This window comes from Bos indicus, chromosome 2 (assembly GCF_029378745.1).
Source record: "Bos indicus isolate NIAB-ARS_2022 breed Sahiwal x Tharparkar chromosome 2, NIAB-ARS_B.indTharparkar_mat_pri_1.0, whole genome shotgun sequence".
NCBI lineage: Eukaryota > Metazoa > Chordata > Mammalia > Artiodactyla > Bovidae > Bos > Bos indicus.
The window spans coordinates 5880064-5902824 of NC_091761.1; the positions used below are offsets into that span (position 1 = coordinate 5880064).

General features: G+C 42.4%; 1 protein-coding gene and 1 non-coding gene across 11 annotated transcripts in view; one reads left to right on the forward strand and one right to left on the reverse strand.

Annotated features, from left to right (window-relative positions):
• Nucleotides 1-22761, forward strand: part of HIBCH (3-hydroxyisobutyryl-CoA hydrolase) — a 152255-nt gene that overhangs the window by 2494 nt on the left and 127000 nt on the right. For all 10 annotated transcript variants that reach the window (XM_070802166.1, XM_070802175.1, XM_019969456.2 and 7 more), the window contains exon 2: nt 9687-9729. In XM_070802166.1, the coding sequence (XP_070658267.1) occupies nt 9687-9729 (43 nt within the window). The remainder of the gene's footprint in view (nt 1-9686; nt 9730-22761) is intronic.
• Nucleotides 4442-4513, reverse strand: TRNAW-CCA (transfer RNA tryptophan (anticodon CCA)). Its single transcript has one exon. It is a non-coding gene; the product is annotated as a tRNA-Trp (tRNA).

Genomic DNA, 22761 nt, shown 5'->3' on the forward strand with positions numbered 1-22761 from the left:
ATGTTCACTTTGTGGAAACTTGATTTATCTCTTGTTCAGTCGCCAAGCTGTGTCCAGCTTTTTGTGACCCCATGGTCTGCAGCTCTTCAGACTTCACTGCCCTTCACCATCTCCCTGAGTTTACTCAAACTCATGTCCATTGAGTTGGTGATGCCATCCAACCATCTAATCCTCTGTTGTCCCCTTCTCCTCCTGCCTTCAGTCTTTCCCAGCATCAGGATCTTTTCCAGTGAGTCAGCTCTTTGAATCAGGTGGCCAAAGTATTGGAGTTTCAGCTTCAGTATGAGTCCTTCCAATGAATATTCAGGACTGATTTCCTTTAGGATGGACTGGTTTGATCTCCTTTGTGGGAATTTTCTTCCCGGGACTTGGAAACAGTGAACCTGAAAGAATAACACTTGGACAGTCTCTGCAAGGACTGACAATTTTATTTCTGCAGTCAAGCCTTTTTATAGGAGCAAGGAACAAAGAGCTTAGAGCATACGGCCAGCAGAGCATGTACAAGGCTAAGATATAATCAGTAAAAGATACTTCAAGGAACAGCGTGTTCTTAACGACCCATGTGTTTATCCATGACCCATTTTCTCAAGCAATGTCTTTAATGTTTAATTGCTAAATTTTGGCGCCGAGCATAGCCAAAGGCAGGAAATGTTTTTCAGCTATCAATACACAATGCCTGGGTACTTCTGGCCCTTCACCATTTCCCCGAGGACCTTCTCCTTCAAGGCTATTTTGCATTGCACCTCCAAACATCCTTGCTGTCCAGGGGACTCTCAAGAGTCTTATCCAGCACTACAGATCAAAAGCATCAATTCTTTGGCGCTCAGCCTTCTTTATGATACAACTCTCACATCTGTACATGACTGCTGATTTATCTCTTATCTCTTTGCAATTTGAATAGTTTCTGCACATGACTGCCATGTTAATCTTGTGAAAGTTTACTTCAGTGCCATCCATTTCTCTGCTCAGAAGCTTTTAGAGGTGTCCTCTTAGCTATGGCAACCTCCTTCAAAAGATCCCGTGCATGTACTGCTACATTCACTGCCCCCACCCCTGCAGCAGGCCGCCACCGACCCATGCCTCCACTGGAGACTCCTGGACACTCCTCAGCAAGTCTGGGTCAGTCTCATGTGGGGTCATTGCTCCTTTCTTCTGGGTCCTGGTGCACCAAAGGTTCTGTTTGTGCCCTCCAAGAATCTTTTTCCCAGTCCTGTGTAAGTTCTGGCAGCTCTATGGTGGGGTTAATGGCAAGAATGAATGTTGACATTTTAGGAATCAGTGAACTAAAATGGACTGGAATGGGTGAATTTAACTCAGATGACCATTATATCTACTACTGTGGGCAAGAATCCCTTAGAAGAAATGGAGTAGCCATCATAGTCAACAAGAGTCTGAAATGCAGTGCTTGGATGCAGTCTCAAAAACGACAGAATGATCTCTGTTCGTTTCCAAGGCAAACCATTCAATATCATGGTAATCCAAGTCTATGTCCCAACGAGTAATGCTGAAGAAGCTGAAGTTGAATGGTTCTATGAAGACCTTCAAGACCTTTTAGAACTAACACCCAAAAAAGATGTCGTTTTCATTATAGGGGACTGGAATGCAAAAGTAGGAAGTCAAGAAACACCTGGAGTAACAGGCAAATTTGGCCTTGGAGTACAGAATGAAGCAGGGCAAAGGGTAATAGAGTTTTGCCAAGAGAACTCACTGGTCATAGCAAACACCCTCTTCCAACAACACAAGAGAAGACTCTACACATGGACATCTCCAGATGGTCAATACTGAAATCAGATTGATTATATTCTTTGCAGGCAAAGATGGAGAAGCTCTATACAGTCAGCAAAAACAAGACCAGGAGCTGAGTGTCGCTCAGATCATGAACTCCTTATTGCCAAATTCAGACTTAAATTGAAGAAAGTAGGGAAAACCACTAGACCATTTAAGTATGACCTAAATCAAATCCCTTACGATTATACAGTGGAAGTGAGAAATAGATTCGGGGGATTAGATCTGGTAGACAGTGCCTGATGAACTATGGAATGAGGTTCGTGACATTGTACAGGAGACAGGGATCAAGAACATCCTCAAGAAAAAGAAAAGCAAAAAAGCAGAATGGCTGTATGAGGAAGTCTTTCAAATAGCCATGAAAAGAAGAGAAGTGAAAAGCAAAAGAGAAAAGGAAAGATATACTTATTTGAACGCACAGTTCCAAAGAATAGCAAGGAGAGAAAAGAAAGCCTTCCTCAGAGATCAGTGCAAAGAAGTAGAGGAAAACAATAGAATGGGAAAGACTAATGATCTTTTCATGAAAATTAGAGATACCCAGTGAACATTTTATGCAAAGATGGGCTCAATAAAGGACAGAAATGGTATGGACCTAACAGAAGCAGAAGATATTAAGAAGAGGTGGCAAGAATACACAGAAGAACTAAACAAAAGAGATCTTCATGACCCAGATAATCATGATGGTATGCTCACTCACCTAGAGCCAGACATCCTGGAATGTGAAGTCAAGTGGGCCTTAGGAAGCATCACTATGAACAAAGCTAGTGGAGGTGATGGAATTCCAGTTGAGCTATTTCAAATCCTAAAAGATGATGCTGTGAAAGTGCTGCACTCAATATGTCAGCAAATTTGGAAAACTCAACAGTGGCCACAGGACTGGAAAGGGTCAGTTTTCATTCCAATCCCAAAGAAAAGCAATGCCAAAGAATGCTCAAACTACTGCACAAGTGCACCCATCTCACACACTAATAAAGTAATGGTCAAAATTCTCCAAGCCAGGCTTCAACAGGACGTGAACCGTGAACTTCCAGATGTTCAAGCAGGATTTAGAAAAGGCAGAGGAACCAGACATCAAATTGCTAACATCCGTTGGATTATTGAAAAAGCAAGAGAGTTCCAGAAAAACATCTACTTCTGTTTTATTGACTATGCCAAAGCCTTTAACTGTGTGGATCACAACAAACTGGAAAATTCTTCAAGAGATGGAAATAGCAGACCTTCTGACCTGCCTCCTGAGAAATCTGTATGCAGGTCAGGAAGCAACAGTTAGAACTGGACATGGAACAACAGACTGGTTCCAAATAGGAAAAGCAGTATGTCAAGACTGTATATTTTCACCCTACTTATTTAACTTAACAATAACCTCAGATATGCAGATGACACCACCCTTATGGCAGAAAGTGAAGAGGCACTAAAAAGCCTCTTGATGAAAGTGAAAGAGGAGATTGAAAAAGTTGGCTTAAAGCTCAACATTCAGAAAACTAAGATCATGGCATCCGGTCCCATCACTGCATGGGAAATAGATGGGGAAACAGTGGAAACAGTGTCAGACTTTATTTTTCTGGGCTCCAAAATCACTACAGATGGTGACTGCAGCCATGAAATTAAAAGACGCTTACTCCTTGGAAGGAAAGTTATGACCAACCTAGATAGCATATTGAAAAGCAGAGACATTACTTTGCCAACAAAGGTCCGTCTAGTCAAGGCTATGGTTTTTCCAGTGGTCATGTATGGATGTGAGATTTGGACTGTGAAGAAAGCTGAGCGCCGAAGAATTGATGCATTTGAGCTGTGGTGTTGGAGAAGACTGTTGAGAGTCCCTTGGACTGCAAGGAGATCCAACCAGTCCATTCTGAAGGAGATCAGCCCTGGGATTTCTTTGTAAGGAATGATGCTAAAGCTGAAACTCCAGTACTTTGGCCACTTCCTGCGAAGAGCTGACTCATTGGAAAAGACTCTGATGCTGGGAGGGATTGGGGGCAAGAGGAGAAGGGGACGACAGAGGATGAGATGGCTGGATGGCATCACTGACTTGATGGACGTGAGTCTGAATGAACTCCGGGAGTTGGTGATGGACAGGGAGGCCTGGCGTGCTGCAATTCATGGGGTCGCAAAGAGTTGGACATGACTGAGTGACTGTTCTGATCTGCTCTGATTTAACTTATATGCAGAGTATATCATGCAAAATGCCAGGCTGGATGAAGCACAAGCTGGAATCAAGATTGCCGGGAGAATTATCAATAACCTCAGATATGCAGATGACACCACCCTTATGGCAGAAGGTGAAGAACAAAGCCTTTTGATGAAAGTGAAAGAGAAGGGTGAAAAAGTTGGCTTAAAACTCAGCAGTCAGAAACCATAAGATCATGGTTTCTGGTCCCATCACTTCATGGCAAATAGATGGGGAAACAGTGGAAACAGTGACAGACTTTATTTTTGGGGGGCTCCAAAATCACTGCAGATGGTGACTGTAGGCATGAAATTAAAAGACGCTTGCTCCTTGGAAGAAAAGATATGACTGACCTAGGTGAAGTCGCTCAGTCATGTCCGACTCTTTGCGACCCTGTGGACTATGTAGCCTACCAGGCTTCTCCATCCATGAGATTCTCCAGGCAAGAATACTGGAGTGGGTTACCGTTTCGTTCTCCAGGGGATCTTCCCTACCCAGGAATCGAACCCGGGTCTACCGCATTGGAGGCAGACGCTTTAACCTCTGAGCCACCAGGGAAGCCCTATCGACCTAGACAGTATATTAAAAAGCAGAGACATTATTTTGCCAACAAAGGTCTGTCTCTTCAACAGAATGGTTTTTCCAGTAGTCATGTATGAATGTGAGAGTTGGGCTATAAAAAAAACCTGAGTGCCGAAGAATTGATGCTTTTGAACTGTGGTGTTGGAGAAGACTCTTCAGAGTCCCTTGGACTGAACCAGGCCAATCTAAAGGAAATCAGTGCTGAATATTCATTGGAAAGACTGATGCTGAAGCTGAAACTTCAACACTTTGACCACCTGATGGGAAGAACTGACTCATTGGAAAAGACCCTGATGCTGGGCAAGATTGAAGGTGGGAGGAGAAGGGGATGACAGAAGATGAGATGGTTGGATGGCATCACCGTCTCAATGGACATGAGTTTGAGTAAACTCTGGGAGTTGGTGATGGACATGGAGGCCTGGTGTGCTACAGTCCATGGGGTTGCAAAGAGTCGGACATGACAGAGCAACTGAACTGAACTGAACTTAGCTATGGAATTAAATAAAAACTTCCCAGCCTTGGTTTCAACGATTTGACCCCAGTTTACCTCATGAATTCAATGGTACTTACTCTTCTGTTAACAGCTCCTGGGAGATAGTATTCTAGGCGCTTCTCTTATCCTGTGGCCAAACTAGACTACTTGTTCTTATTGTTTCTTACTTCAGGTCCTTGAAATCCAGGGGGATCAGATGAGAAACAGATATTTAAATGGAAGTAATATTTATCAGCTCTGGTAAGTGTGTTAAAGGAAAAGAGAACCAGGTTTAGAAGGAAGTGAGAGATCAGGGAGCCTCTTCAAAGGGATTGATCTCTTTTAAGTTGTTAGTAACACTCATTCCCTTCATCTTCTCTGTGGTTTGCTGAACTGTATTCTTTTGGTTTGGTTCTTGGTCTGCCTCTCTTTACTCTTACGTAGTTGTTTCTGAAGACTCAATACTTGATTCAATTTTGTTTTCCTATGCTGAAAGTGAGAGTTAGTCACTCAGTTATGTCAGACTCCTGGAGTTTGCTCAAACTCAAGTCTATTGAGTTGGTGATGCCATCCAACTGTCTCATCCTCTGTCGTCCCCTTCTCCTCGTGCCGTCAGTCTTTCCCAGCATCAGGGTCTTTTCCAGTGAGTCAGCTCTTTGAATCAGGTGGCCAAAGTATTGGAGCTTCAACATCATCCTTCCAATGAAGGAAGGACCCCATGGACTGCAGCTCCTTTCTGTTCGAAGAGTCCCAAACTCATATGCAGATGCTCAGATGGGAGCATTGAGTGGTGCTAGCTGGTGGGGATGAGCAGGGAACCGATGAGCAATCGAGGGGGCTTCCCTGGTGGCTCAGTAGTAAGGAATCTGCCTGCCAGTGCAGGAGACTTGGATTCGATCCTGGGTTGGGAAGATCCCTGGAGAAAGAAATGGCAGTCCACTCCAGTATTCTTGCCTGGGAAATCTCTCGGACAGAGGAGCCTGGTGGGCTACAGTCCATGGGGCTGCAAAAAGTCAGACGTGACTTAGCGACTGAACAAGTGAGCAATAAAGAGCCCTCTGTCTCAAGGAGGCAGCTTTTCTGCCTTGGGCATTGTTGCCATTGTGAAACCTAGTCCCAGTGTTTCCATAACTATCAATATTTCTGGAAAGACTGGAAAACTCCATTTTTAAGTGAAATCTCTTGATTTTTTAAATCTTCATAATTTTAAAATCCTGCTAACTGTACAACATGTTTGTCAGCACAGGAAGCCTTCAGGCCACAGTTCTTAGCTGCAACTTTCTAATTTATTCCCCATAGAGAACTGAGAGGTATGTATGCCTCAGTGATTGTCTATGCATGTGACTTGTTGACAAGTCTTTAGCTAACTTTTCTTTCAAACTCCAGTCTCTTCTCCACTCACTGTTGAATATTTTTACTTATACCATTACAAATTCAAGAAATTAAAAATGGAATTCATATTTCATTCTACAAACTAGCTAGTTTCCTTTCCAACCTTTTCAGTACCTATTTCTCCTGATTCTCTTGGCTTGAAATCTTGGGATCATTTTTGGCATAATTCTTTTTCTTTTCCGTTGAGTTTTTACTTGATAATAACTCTGTAAATCATGCTTTTGTTTCCACAATTGCTTTTCATCAGTTCATGTCTGAATTACTTGGCCTTGGACTTGATCTTCTATTCTATTCATATTCTACTTTGCCTATTTCTGCTGTAATAATCTTCATTAAGCACTGTTTTTATTATATTGTTATCTTAAACAGGTTCACTGAAAGTTAATTTTGTAAGCCCGTGTGTGTGTGTGTGTGTGTGTGTGTGTGTCGATAATCAAAAATTTCATAAATGATAAGGTTCTCATTCTCCTTAGTTGTTTTTAACCTTAGCATGTATCAGGATTACCTGGAGGGTTTGTTAAACATAGATTTCTGAGCCTTACCGCACAGTGTCTGATTCAGTAGGTGTGGATGGGGTCAGATATTTGCATTTCTACCATGTTCCCAGGTAAACTGATGATGTAGGGCCAGGGGCCACTTTTGGAACAACTGCTGCTGGCAGTAGAGTTGACCATCATGTGAAGAAAGTAAGCCTTATAAAGAGAATTAGTAAATTAGCAGTCGCTGGGATGTGCATGCCTCTTCCCTTCCACCAGATGGCACTCTGGGAGCCAATAGGAAGGAATATGAAGATCATAAATTCAGAATTACTAGGAGACTCTGAACATGCAGATACATTTTTGAGTTATAAAAGTTAATACCAGTTTAAAAATAATAGTTGAGTATAAATTGGAATATATAGAACTAATAGATTATATAGAATCTGGCAGGAAACTTAGTTGTACTTAAGTTTATTTTCTATTTGCTTTATAGTAATTGGTCCAGAGATTTTTTGACCTGTAAAGGTGATACATAGTGGTTTGAACTGATGTTTTATAGTTTTATATTAACTTTCCTCAAATGAAATAAAATTTTTTTTGTGCTCATTGATTTATTCACCTTTTCCCCTTTATTGTGGACTTGAATTTTCACTACTGGAATGGTGGAACAAATTTGGGGTAGTTTCTTTTTAAAAAAATTTTTTATTGGAATATAGCTGCTTTACAATGTTGTGTCAGTTTCTGCTACACAGCAAAGTACATCATTTATACATACACATATATCTACTCTTTTTTAGATTTCCTTCCCATGTTCAGTTCAGTTCAGTCGCTCAGTTGTGTCCGACTCTTCGCGACCCCATGAATCGCAGCATGCCAGGCCTCCCTGTCCATCACCAACTCCCGGAGTTCACTCAGACTCACGTCCATCCAGTCAGTGATGCCATGCAGCCATCTCATCCTCTGTCGTCCCCTTCTCCTCCTGCCCACAATTCCTCCCAGCATCAGAGTCTTTTCCAATGAGTCAACTCTTCTCATGAGGTGGCCAAAGTACTGGAGTTTCAGCTTTAGCATCATTCCTTCCAAAGAAATCCCAGGGCTGATCTCCTTCAGAATGGACTGGTTGGATCTCCTTGCAGTCCAAGGGACTCTCAAGAGTCTTCTCCAACACCACAGCTCAAAAGCATCAATTCTTCAGCGCTCAGCCTTCTTCACAGTCCAACTCTCACATCCATACATGACCACAGGAAAAACCATAGCCTTGACTAGACGGACCTCTGTTGGCAAAGTAATGTCTCTGCTTTTGAATATGCTATCTAGGTTGGCCATAACTTTTCTTTCAAGGAGTAAGTGTCTTTTAATTTCATGGCTGCAGTCACCATCTGCAGTGATTTTGGAGCCCAAAAAAATAAAGTCTGTCACTGTTTCCACTGTTTCCCCATCTATTTCCCATGAAGTGATGGGACCAGATGCCATGATCTTAGTTTTCTGAATGTTGAGCTTTAAGCCAACTTTTTCACTCTCCTCTTTCACTTTCATCAAGAGGCTTTTTAGTTCCTTTTCACTTTCTGGCATAAGGGTGGTGTCATCAGGTCACCACAGATCATTGAGTAGAGTTCCCTGTGCTAAATAGTAGGTTCTCATTAGTTACCTGTTTTATATATAGTAGTGTATATGTCACTCCCAGTCTCTGAATTTGTCCCCCTGTCTCTGCTGTAACCATAATGTTCTTGCATCTATAACTCTATTTCTGTTTTGTCAGTAAGTTCATCACAGTTATTCTGGGGGACTTCCCCGTGGTCTAGTGGCTAAGACTCCTGTGTTCCCAATCAAACCTAGGATCAAACTCCTGGATTTGATCCCTAATCAGGAAACTAGCTTCCACATGCCTCAACTAAGAACCGGCATAGTCAAATAAATATTAAAAAAAAAAAAAAAGTTCAGTGTTATTCTGGATCTAAAAAAAAAAAAGAAATTAGCACTTAACTTTTTTGATACTTAATTTTTCTTTCTGGAAGGTTTTGAGTTAAGTTGAAATAAGTTTTAGAAATGGTGCTTTAGGGTAAGTATAATTCAGATTTTAAAAGTCTGTATGAAATTTATTTTAGAAATGCTCCTAAATAAGCTAGAATCTATCACTTCAGATTTATTGATTTTAATGATAACTTGTCTGCACTTTGGAATCATATAGGAGGAGCTTCAAACAAAATACGTGTCCTATTTTGTTATGTTAGGACACACAATATGTCTGTATCCTTCCATAGTTTTCAGAATGTCCTATGCTTGGGATCACAATATATAGCCTTTTCAGATTGACTGCTTTTGCTTAGCAGTGTGCATTTAAGGTTCCTCTGTTTTTTTGTTTTTTTAATGGAATAGTGTTGTTTCTTTTTATTGCTGAGTAGTATTTCATTGTATATATATACACCACAGTTTGTTTATCCATTCAGCTATTGAAGGACCTCTTGGTTACATCCACATTTTGGCTAATATGAATAAAGCTATCATCAACATTTACGTGTAGGTGGACATAAGTTTTTAGCTCATTTGGGTAAATACCAAGGAGTGCAATAGCTGGGTCATATGATAAGAGTATGTTTAGTTTTTTAAGAAACTACCAAAATTTCTTTGAAAGTGGCTGTATTGTTTTGTGTTCATACCACAATGAATGAATTAAACTTGTTTTTAAAATTTTTTATTCTAATAACTGTTCAAAGAAGCTAAAGCAAACAAAAGGGAATGTTGTATTTATACATTGAAACATGACTATCCACATTACTGTGTTCATTGTATTCTACATTTGTTTCAGGTTTAATTCATATAAAAGGACTAATATCATACTGCAGCATTTGGTAAGTTTGGATTTTGTTTTTCTGGCATATTTATTTATTTTTCCATAATAAATTATTTTTCCATCATAAATTACCCATCATATTATAAATTCTGATGGGTAATTTAAAATGTTGTTAGGGAAGTAGAGAAATACTGGCAGATTTTGTTGACTGTGGTACACTGTGATTTCCAATTTTATAGTGTCAAATTTGACACATATAACTTGTAGGAGGTGGCATAAGGTTATAGGTAAGAGGATGAATCTTCAAGTCAGAATGCTTAGGTTTAAATAACGAATCTACTACTTAATCTTGGGCAGATTACTTGCTCTCTCTCAGCCTCCTTTATTGATATTTTAAAAAGGGGGATATTAGTATTCACCTTAGAGTGCTTATGAATAATAAATAATTCATTTAAAAATCTGATATAGTGCATGGCATATAATGGTCATTTAATACATGTTACTACTACTATTGTAATAGTACCCTTCCAGAGCTTAGATGGTCTTAGTTTATCAAGTTGTAAGGAAGAAATGATTTTTATTCATTTTTGTGTATCTCCACTATCGACTGAATCTGTCCCCCCAAATTCATATGTTGAAATCTAATTGCCAGTGTGTTGATATTTGGAGATGGGGCCCTTAAGAGGTGATTAGGTCAGGAAGGCAGAGCTCTCATTAGTGAATCAGTACCTTTATAAAGGAAACACCAGAGAGCTCCCTCCCCTCTTCTGCCTTCTGAGGAAGGATGTAGCGAGAAGACAGCCATCGATGTATGAACTGGGAAGTGAGACCTCACCAGACACTGAATCTGCAGGCGTCTCGATCTTGACTTCCCAGCCTCCAGAACTGTGAGAATCAAATGCTGTATAAGCTATGCAGTCTATGGTGTTTTAGTTATAGCAGCCTGAATGGGCTAAGACACCCTCTCATATAATCTGACAAGCACCTTGCACATAAAAATGACAAGTCCCTCTGATGTAGCACTTATGGCATGCCAGGTGCTATTCAAAGTACTGATACTTATTAATAGTTCAGTTGATTCTCGTAGTCTTATGGGATAGATACTACCGATCTTTCATCTGTAGTTCTGAAACCTCAAAATCAAACGTTTGTGGATGTTTGTGGTAAATGCATTTGGTGGCTGTCTTGCAGTGATCGCTGAACCCAGGGTATGCAAGGCACAAGCTAAGAGACTGGAAGGAGACTCAGGAAGCCATAGGAACTGCAGACACATTTATTCTCTCCCGGCTGGCACGGCAGCCATAACACAGCCTCTTTTCTGGCTGATGCAGCAGCCATAGCAGCAGCTGTAACATAACCAGAACGCAGCTGTGACATATTCATAGCATAACCTCACATAACATAACCATGATGTCACTCCAGTATAGCCCTGATGCAGCAGCAGCAGCAACTGGGGCTTTCATGGTGAAGCTCATACAGGTGTACTGCGCACACTAGCCTGCGACCAAGTGAGTACCTCGTGTTGCACATGCGCAGTACCATAAGCAATCTCAGCTGTTACATACCGTGCACAGTCATTGTCTACAGAACACGGGGTGAGAGGGCCTGACTCGTGCCGTCTTGTTGATTTCTCCACATTCCACCCCTTCAGGCTATAGTCCATGGGGTCGCAAGAGTTGGACATGACTTAGAGACTAAACCACATTCACCCCTTCAGGGTCTCTCACCTCACAATCTATGCACAGTCCATCGTCCACAATATTCCCTTGGCAATTAATGCTGATCTTTGAATTTAGATCTCCCAAAAGCAGTAGCTATAACAACAGTTACATCCCCCAAAACATAGAAAATCCAGTGCCAGGTATCACCTGGAACTCATGTTGCAGTCCTTGCCCTCATGGGGCTAGAAGAGCCACCCACTGCATGTAGAGTGCCTTTTTCTTCCTTGACCAAGTCCAGTCCCCCATCTGTCCTTGTGAGATTTCAGGAAAGCCTTCACAGGAGCAACTCCACCCCTGCTGGTGTGTTTTTTATTGAGGATCCACAACCCCCCCTCCCTGCCCACCCCCATAGGCTCCAGGCCCAACCCCTTCTAGGAGGGGATTTTTTTTGTGGTATTCAGGGACCACCCACATGATTCCAAATGTTTTCACACTGTTCTAAATATGCAAGAGAATTAGAGGTTAGTAGCACATCACAGGACACAGCCTTTGCAGTACAATCTATATCACAGGACACAGCCTTTGCAGTACAGTCTATATCACAGGACACAGCCTTTGCAGTGCACTGTTCTACTAAGTCTACATCACAGGACACAGCCTTTGCAGTAGGATCTGTATCACAGGACACAGCCTTTGCAGTACGATCTATATCACAGGACACAGCCTTTGCAGTATGATCTGTATCACAGGACACAGCCTTTGCAGTACACTGTTCTACTAAATCTGCATCACAGGACACAGCCTCTACAGTACACTATTCTACTAAATCTATATCACAGGACACAGCCTTTGCGGTACGATCTACATCACAGGACACAGCCTTTACAGTACACTATTCTACTAAATCTACATCACAGGACACAGCCTTTGCAGTACACTGTTCTACTAAATCTACATCACAGGACACAGCCTTTGCAGTACGATCTACATCACAGGACACAGCCTTTACAGTACACTATTCTACTAAATCTACATCACAGGACACAGCCTCTACAGTACACTATTCTACTAAATCTATATCACAGGACACAGCCTCTACAGTACACTATTCTACTAAATCTATATCACAGGACACAGCCTTTGCAGTACGATCTACATCACAGGACACAGCCTTTGCAGTACACTATTCTACTAAATCTACATCATAGGACACAGCCTTTGCGGTACGATCTGTATCACAGGACACGGCCTTTGTGGTACACTGTTCTAAATCTACATCATTTGGCCACCATAGCCATCAGTGTATGCACTAGGAATGGGAAACTGCTCTGGCTTGCCATGAACAAGGCTGCATTCAGCACCAGTGTCACCCAGGGCCATTACTCTTTGTACACTGGCTCGTGACCAGTGAATTGCAAGTTCTACATGGGGCCTCCAGTCCCTGTTTGGGCTCAGGAGGGTGCCTTGATCTGAGCCGTATTCAAAGTGAAAAAGGGTGTCATCTAAAGGAATATCTTGGGTGCATGTAATCTTCTAACGGAACCACCTACATCTCTTGCTGTGGGTGCTTCCTGAACTTGGTAAACTGCTCCTTCAGTCTGTTGCCTCCATAGCTCTCTAGGAGCAGAACTCTGGGCTCTCAACTTTATTTCTGCAAACTCCTGCTGCCAGCAAATCAGCCCACATTTGCAGTCTCATCACCTGGGTGGGGCTGTTATCAGTTTGGGGCCCCTTCAGGGTCCTCACACTTCTAATCCCCTGTGCTTGTGGCCATCCCTCTATTTCTCCCAAGCTAGCCACCATCGAGATCACTGCATAGATGGGACATCCGACATAGGGTGCAAGAATAGCAGTCAGGGATCCAAAGTGGTAGATGGGGCATTGTTCAAAATAGTATCTTGAATGCCACCAGTAAAATGCTCATCATCTAGGCCTCAGCATTAGGGTTAGATATCTACTGCTTCATGCCCGGTTCTCTCACCACTTGGGTAAACTTGGCATAGGTATGCCTCTTAGAGTATCGGGAGCTCTCCCGTGTTTGACCACATGGTGCAGATGGCAGCGTTAGTCCATTCCATCAGGGTGTGTGCTTGGTTAGGTGCACCCTGCATGAGCCACCTAGCCTTCTGTGGCCTTTGTCTCAACGAGAAGTGAGTGGTTATAGATGCCAGCTGTTCTACCTTGTGCCCGGAACACAAGATACCGTCTACCCTGGTATCCCAGAGTTGCAAAAGCATCCATACTGCCAAGGGTTCCCTGTGCGTTTGCTGAAACTGCGTACCCAAGTCAGCTAGCTTGACCTGAGTATATGGTGGATGCCTCATTAACTCAGTCACATTGGAGCCTGCTTGAGGATGCCCCCACCCCAGGTCACAGACCGCTCATGCTTCACTTTCTGCTGCACAATGGGCCTCACTGCCAAGTGGAGACCCGCAGTCTCAGAGCGTTCATCACCACTGTCACTTACCGCCTCGCTGTCAGAGATGCTGGGTTCCCCGGGGCCACGGGGTTCTTGCTCCAATGCCAATACACTTCTTCCAAGCATCTCTGCACGTTGCACACTGGTGTGGCATCATGGAGAGCACTCTCCATGTTCGCCTTCAAGGCAGCCAGGAAGGTCTACCGCATGGTGCCAGTGGCAGTCCGTACCCCTTGCGCAGCAGACGGGAACTCACCGCCTGGTACGCCTTTTCAGTGCTGTCCAGTGAACTGTCCACCACTTCGTGGTCTTCCAGTGGAGCCCACACCAAGAGGATCGCAGCCACACAGTACCACATGCTATGAGATGGCCACCGTCTCCCCCATCCGGTGGAGCCTCAGGCTCTTCTCCCTTCTGGGTATCCCGCCACCTCTTCTTATGTGGAGCCTCAGGCTCCTCTCCCTGCTGGGTATCCCGCCACCTCTTCTTATGTGGAGCCTCAGGCTCCTCTCCCTGCTGGGTATTCTGCCAACTACACCAGTTGTATTGCTCTTCATCCTGTTCCTGACACCAGTTGTCTTGCTGTTCACACTGTCCTCACTGTTCGCTGAACCCAGGGTAGGCAAGGCATGAGCTAAGAGGCTGGAGGGAGACTCAAGGAGCTGTAGGAACTGCAGACATGTTTATTTTCCCCGGCTGGCACAGCAGCCATAACACAGCCTCTCTCCTGGCTGATGCAGCAGCCGTAGCAGCCACAACATAACCGTAATGTAACCATAACAGACTCACATAACATGATCATGACATTGCTCCAGTGTAGCCCCAGGGCAGCAGCAGGCAGGGCTTTCATGGTGAAACTCAGACGGGTGTACCGCACACGCTAGCCCACAACCAAGTGAGTACCTTGTGACGTGCATGCACAGGGCTATAAGTGATCTCAGCCGTTACACAACCACGTAAGGTCATTGTTTACAGAACATGGGGCGAGACGGGGTAAGAGCAGCGGGTGAGAAAGCCTGATTGGGGCCATCTTGTTAGTTTCCCCACCGTGGCAAAATATGACTGGAACATACTTTTGAAACTCTTTTTGTCTTTATCCTTTTTTTAAAAAAAAATATTAATTTATTTTAATGGAGGCTAATTACTTTACAACATTGTATTGGTTTTGCCATACATTGACATGAATCCACCATGGGTGTACACGTGTTCCCCATCCTGAAACCCCCTCCAACCTCCCTCCCCGTACCATCCCTCTGGGTCATCCCAGTGCACCAGCCCCGAGCACCCTGTCTCATGCATTGGACCTGGACTGGCGATTCATTTCACATATGATAATATACATTTTCAATGCCATTCTCCCAAATCATCTCACCCTCTCCCTCTCCCACAGAGTCCAAAAGACTGTTCTATACATCTGTGTCTCTTTTGCTGTCTCGCATGCAGGGTTATCATTACCATCTTTCTAAATCCCGTATACATGCGTTAGTATACTGTATTGGTGTTTTTCTTTCTGGCTTACTTCCCTCTGTATAATAGCCTCCAGTTTCGTCCACCTCATTAGAACTGTCTTTATCCTAACTAGTGTACATATTCATGGTTCGGTGCAGAAGTAGTAAAGCATTTGGTTACAGTGTACTGACCAAGACTGGATGTGATATGTTCTTTTACCTTTCCAAAGTCTAGAAAATTTTCTGAATTTTGAAATGCATCTGGGCGCAAGAAGTTTTGATAAACACTATGGTCTTATCTCTGTTTACTGGGTCAGCATCAGAGGCTAAGTAGTGTGCCCCAGTGTCCCTGCCGCACAAGTAGGAGGTGGGGTTTGAATCCAGGCTGTCTGGCTCCATAACTGCCTACTGCACTCTGGCCTGTGGCACAATGGGCACTGAGTTTAACCACTGCAGCATGTTTCTCTGTCCAGCCTAAGTGGAGATGGGCATATGAAAACTGAAATGTCTTACCCTTGTTTATTTTAGTCAGCTGATTTACACAGAGGCTGAGGAGTTCCCTGGAAAAAGAACTTAGAACAATGTTATTTTTCATATTTAGATTCATATTTAGATACACACACAAGTGGAATACCCACTTCCAGTGGTATTCCAAGAATATTCTTGCCTGGGGAATTCCATGGACAGAGGAGTCTGGCGGGCTACAGTCCAGGAGGTTACAAGAGTCAGACACGACTTAGTGACTAAACCACCACCACAAGTGGAATAGAAAGACATGACAATCCAAATTTCATAGGATTGTGTGACCTGGTATAAACCACTTTGAGCAAAGGAATGTAAATTGGACTCTCATCAAGGCCTGAGGGCTGAATGGTTCTAGGTACCAGTGTTGGTTTTTACATGTCCTCAGATCTGGGGGGAGAGGAGCTTCCCAGGTGGCACAGTGGTAAAGAATCTGCCTGCCAATGCAGGAGACATGAGTTTGATCTCTCGGTCAGAAAGATCCCCTGGAGAAGGAAATGGCAACCACTCCAGCATTCTTGCCTGGAAAATTCTGTGGACAGAGGAGTCTCGTAGGCTGTTGCCCATGGAGTCGCAGAGTTCACATATGCACATATGACTGAGCACATATGCACACAGAAATAGGGAAGCTGTATCCCAAGAAGTCCTTCTGTGACCCTTCTAAGAGAGCTAGTGACTCCAGGAGTGAGAGCCCTTTTGACTTCATAGCGGAATGATGGAAATATGTCATTGATGGCAGAACTTTAGGCAGAGTTATGAGAAATGGATAGAACTGACTTGCGATAATAGTGTGACATTCCTTTAGACCCTTCAGAGATATTAGATGGACCTTACCTGCCTCCTGAGAAATCTGTATAAAGGTCAAGAAGCAACAGTTAGAATTGGACATGGGACAACAGACTGGTTCCAAATAGGAAAAGGAGTATGTCAAGGCTGTATACTGTTACCCTGCTTATTTAACTTATATGCAGAGTACATCATGAGAAACGCTGGGTTGGAAGAAGCACAAGCTGGAATCAGAATGTGAGGAGAAATATTAATAACCTCAGATATGCAGATGACACCACCCTTATGGCAGAAAGTGAAGAAGAACTAAAGAGTCTCTTGATGAAAGTGAAAGAAGACAGTGAAAAAGCTGGCTTAAAACTCAACACTCAAAAAACAAAGATCATGACATCTGGTCCCATCACTTCCTGGCAAATAGATGGGGAAACAATGGAAACAGTCACAGATTTTATTTTCTTAGGCTCCAGAATCACTGCAGATGGTGACTGCAGCCATGAAATTAAAAGATGCATGATCCTTGGGAAAAAAGCTATGACCAACCTAGACAGCAAAGCAGAGACATTACTTTGCTGACAAAGGTTTTTCCAGTCGTCATGTATGGACATGAGAGTTGGACCACAAAGAAAGCTGAGTGCTGAAGAATTGATACTTTTGAACTGTGGTGTTGGAGGAGACTCTTGCGAGTCCCTTGGACTGCAAGGAAATCAAACCAGTCAATCCTAAAGGAAATCAGTCCTGAATATTCATTGGAAGGACTGATGCACAGCTCCAATACTTTGGCCACCTGATGTGAAGAACTGACTCATTTGAAAAGACCTTGATGCTGGGAAAGATTGAAGGCAGGAAGAGAAGGGGATGACAGAGGATGAGATGATTGGATGGCAACACTGGCTCGATGGACATGAATTTGAGCAAGCCCCGGAAGTTGTTGATGGACAGGGAAGTCTGGTGTGCTGCAGTCCATGGGGTCACAAAGAGTCAGATACGACTGAGCAACTGAACTGAACCTGGAAAGGAGGTCAAAGTTCTGCGGGTTTGTCAAGCTAATGTAACCTGGTGGGACCTATTAATGAGGTCTTATTTATATTCATAGGCTGAATGAATGTTCTAATGTTATATTTAAAACTCATATACAGCATTTAATTTAAAATGCAGAAGCTCATTTTTTTTCCCACATAAGTTTGACCTGGACATGGAAAAAACTTTTTTCCTTCAGAAAGTAGTTCTTTTCAGTATGAAGGCATGCTGGTTGGACTGCATGAATTGATACTGCATATATCACTTTCATGACAGCAATCATGTTTGTATTCTATATGTCCAGATGATCTAGAATCAGTATCAACCAATTTATAATCTATGCCTTTTGAAAAGACATACATTAAATGTTTGCTTTGTGTATGTAAAGAACTTGACTAAGCGGTTAAGAACATTATTATGAAAAAGACAATTCCTGACTTCAGAAACGAATAATGAAAGAGGTAGAAATATGTACTAATAATGTATTATAAAAAGGCCAGATGAATTAGAGGTGTGAACAAAAATGGGATAGACTGATATTGGCTTTATGTCCAGTGAAAGCTTACTGGAGAGAAACCATTTATTTGATCTGAGCCTTCAAGCGTGGTTAGGGTTTCAAGAGGGTAGAGATGGGAAGTGGTGGGAGTTCACAGAGTAACACTAAGAGATGATTCTGTTCTCTATCGTAAGGTGATTTCTATTACAAACGCAGAAATTGAGGTTCTGAGATGAGCTTGTCTGAGGGTGTATTAGTCGTGAGTGGCGAAACTAATGTTTGAGGTCATCTGACTCCAAAATTTGTTTTCTTTCTGTTACACAATATATTTATTCCTGTGCAAAGAACTGTGAGATAGGAGAGTGGAGATTACACTCAGGGCTTTCTATGTATCCTTGGTAAGGAGTGCTGTGGGCTGGTGAATTTTCCTGGAATCACATGTGGAGAGACTTGAAGGCCAGGTCATGTAATTTGGATGTTTTTGAAATTAATGGCCTGAGTCATGGAACATTTCTGCATGGGAGTAACAAGATAGAACTGTGCTTTGGCAAAATTCTCTGAATGCAGTGTGACAAATAAACCATCTGGCAAAAATTCTGAAAGTCTGCCAAAAAGGAAAGTTATAATACTGCTGTACGGCTAGGGTAATGAGAATAGAACGTAATGGATAGACAGAATCATTTTAGAAATAGTTTCTCTAGTATTTGGTAACTGCTTCAAGTTATTGGCAGAGAGAGGAAGAGAACATTTAGAAATCAAAGATAACACTAGCATTGTGTGCTTGTATAACTGAAAAAATGGTGTTACCATTACCTGATAGAGGAAACAGAGGAGGAGAGACAGATTTGCCACAGAGATATTTCTTGGTAAATGTGGTTTCTAACAAGTTGAGTTTGGGGTGCTGAGTAGGTACCTCTGTAATTGTAGCAGGCATTTGGAATAAAGGGCTGGGGCTCTGGAAAAGTAAAGATACAGATGTAGGTTTGAGTCAGCTGCTTAGAGGTAATAATTGAAGATGGGAAGTAGATGATATCACAAAAGGTGAGAGAATAGAGCACAGCTGAGGACAGTTTGAAAGATTCTCTAAACTGTTTCCATATGGAGGAATTTACTGATGCAGTTTGAAGGCAGGAAGGATTGAGTGAAGCTTGAGTAATCCTTTAGCCAGTGTTTTTTGATGCTTTCAGTTGTATGTGCTTTGGTGTCATATTTTGTTACATTAACTTAAATTACATTCTTCAGTATTGGCTGGAAATTGATTAAATGTCAGAATAAATCATATTCTGCAAAGGTAGGCTATCTCCCTGGGTATGTCTTTGAGTGCAACTTAGTTCACTGCCGGAGGATATTATATATAGTGAAAGGTATGTGGTTGAAATTTGAGATTTGTTGTGTTATAGTAGGACTGCGTCCATATAATGATGGATTATTCATTCAGCTTATTAAACATTTGTGGGAGACGTGCTGAGTATCAGATACTCTGTCTTCCTCAAAGGAAAGGCTTGTTTCTCTCAATGTTTATGAAGTCTCTACAGCATTTTCCAAAATGTAACCTGGAAAATATGAGTCCCAAGAGAGCTTTTCCATGAAAATGTAAAAGTTCTTTAATCAAGTGAGAAATATCTGCTTATTGTATTTTAAAAGTTTACATTGTATTCACATATTAAAGACTAAAAATCTTATAGCAATTAAACTTTACATTGGTTTAAGGTTTTCTCAAACTTATTTGCCCATGGGTCATTTTCTCCTTCCACATAGCAGCAATAATCATCTTTTTGCACACTTTGGGAAGTGTTGCTACTGTGGATTTCGCCAGAATAGTTCCACGTTCCAGCAGAGAATATTCTAAGTTATTTTTGTCTCAGGAATTTTATTTTGACAGGCTTTACGCACTCAGATCAGCGTAGGGCTGTGTGTTGATGGTGTCCATACATTTTAAGAAGTTTCCTTCTCATTTCTCCATTGAATGGATGTTCTCCTTATCCCTGCTGTCGTCCTCCCCAGCCCCAGGTTTGGGTTGTATGTGAATTTCATTTCTGACTCTCCTTCTCTGTAATCTTTCCTAGCATGAGAAATTTTTCTTCATAGAAACCTTTTCTAGGTTTTAACTAAAAGTTAATGATATTTTTGGAAAAGAGCTGTTTTCTGCAGAATTAACATACATAAAAGACACTAATACTGAGGACTTCATCTTTTCCCCTTCTTCCCTTTTGCATGAATGTTTTTGATTAATAGTTGTTTTCAGGTTTTAAGAAGGCCATGAACTTTTCAGATAGGAAAAAGGATCCTTTAATAATTTTATCATACTAGTGGCTTTTAACAGAAGATTTTGTAATATTCTTTGTTCAAAGTTTGACCCTCTTTGTAAATGTCCTGCAAAAATACTTCACCTAAGTGCTGGGAAGTCCATGTTTAAAGATACTCCTACATCACTGTAATAGCAACAGTAAACAATTAGACACAGTGCTGATCAGTAGGGGACTGACTAAACCATAATCGAGAATGAACAACTGTTAAAAATAAGTGGGTAGCATGAGTGTGCAATTGGCAAAATGCATACTAGGAAATAGCATAGGTTAGATGCTCTTCTCCCTCCCCCGCAACAAACTGTAGAGAAAACAAAGGGATGGAGGCTGAACCTGAGATTTTAAGACTCAAAAGATACACCCACTTTTAAAAAATGAACAGATGACGTTTATGGATGTATATTTTGTGTTTATCGTGAAAACCAAGGCAGTTGTTACTTTTGAAGGGAAGGAGGAGTCTCTGATCGGGCTGGGGCAAGTGAAGCTGGCTAGATAACAGAGTTTGGGTTAGGTTTTAGTCTGGTAACTAGTAGTTAGCCCGTTAAAGTTCCATGGATGCTGGGAAAAGATATGAAACTCTTGAGTTAGAGATAGAGAACATCAGTATTAGTGACCCAGCGAGCAGCGTTGAGCTTCAGGTTAGTTCCGGTTCCCCTTGCCCCAAGCCCCATGGGGTGGCAAAAGGCCCAAATGAATGAGTTCATATGCAGTGAGTTGCATTACAAGACAGTGGTACTGAGTTTGGGGGAAACTGCCAGTCTGTAGCATGCTGTAACCAAGCTACTGTCTGTCCCAGTGAGACACTTTACCTTTTCTTCAGTTTTTCTCACAGCAAATACAACTCTGAGCAGAGCAGTCAGGCCCTTGGATACATGACATACAGCACTAAAGTACAGGGAAACCTCAGGACCCGCGGTGGATGGCTTCTCCCAACAGCCAGTCAGGTCACTGCAGGTGTAATTAGTTAAAATGAGGTCCTATGGAGTAGGAATCACTGGAGTAATTCAGTATCGCTCATCCTTACATTGTCCTCGTTGTTGTCCAGGCGCTAAGTCATGTCCGACTCTTTGTGACCCCGTGGACTGCAGCACGCCAGGCTCCTCTGTCCTCCACTTGTCCTTATATAAAGGGGAAATGTGGAGATACACACAGGAGAATGCCATGTGAATATGTGAGTTATGCTGTGACAAGCCAAGGAATGTTCAGAAGCTAGGAGAGAGGCCTAGAACAGGTCCTTCCCTAGTGACTTCAGAGGAGGTTTGGTCCTGCTGACAGCTTGATCTCAGCCTTCTAGCCTCCACACAGTAAATTTCTGTTTAAGCCTAGACTTAGTCTGTGGTGCTTTGTTACAACAGCCCTAGTAAAGGAATATAGTTACTATGTTACACTTGTCAAAATTAAGAACATTGCAATATTAGTGTTAGTATTAATTTTGGACTTTGTTTGGATTTCACCAGTTTTTCCGTTAATTTTCTATTGCAGAATATCCAGTCCAGGATATCACCTGGCTTTTCTTTGTCGTGTCTTCTTAGTCTTCCAATTTGTGCTCTTTATCAATCTTTCCTTATTTTTCATGACCATGGCAGTTAGGAGGAACACTGTCTGGTAGCCTGTAGAATAGTCTCTAATCTTGGCTTGCATCTATTGTTGCTGTTTGTTTTTTAATAACTAGACTACAGTTAAAAGTTTTTGGAAAGAATATTACAAAGGAAAGCCCCCTTCTCATCACGTATCAGGGACTATCCGAGGGTTTTGACATATGCCTCAGGGAGTGCATGACATCCTTATGACAGCTGGTGATGCTGACCTTTATCATGTAGCGAACATGGTATTTGTCAGTAGCTCAGCTGGTAAAGAATCCACCTGCAATGCCGGAGACCCCCGTTCGATTCCTGGGTCAGGAAGATCTGCTGGAGAAGGGATAGGCTACCCATTCCAGTATTCTTGGGCTTCCTTGGTGGCTCAGCTGGTAAAGAATCCACCTGCAATGTGGAAGACCTGTGTTCAATCCCTGGGTTGGGAAGATCCTCTGGAGAAGGGAAAGGCTACCCCCTCTATTATTCTAGCCTGGAGAATTCCACGGACTGTATAGTCTATGGAATCACAAAGAGTCGGACACAACTGAGCAACTTTCTCTGCTCCCTGAAGTTACCGTTTTTTTCCCTTTTCTACTCTGTGTTTTGGAAGCATGTCAGTAAGTTCAGCCCACACTCAGAAGGTGAGGGGGGCTACGCTTTACCTTCTGGAAGGGGGATTTCCATAAGTTATTTAAATTCTTCTGTGGGTGAGATCATCTCATCTCTCCCATTGATTTTTTAAAAAAATATTTATTCCATTTTTATTTGGCTGCATGGGGTCTTCAGCCCTGGTCCACAGGCTCTTTGATCTTCACTGTGGCATGCCAGATTTTTAGTTGCAGCTTGTGAACTCTTAGT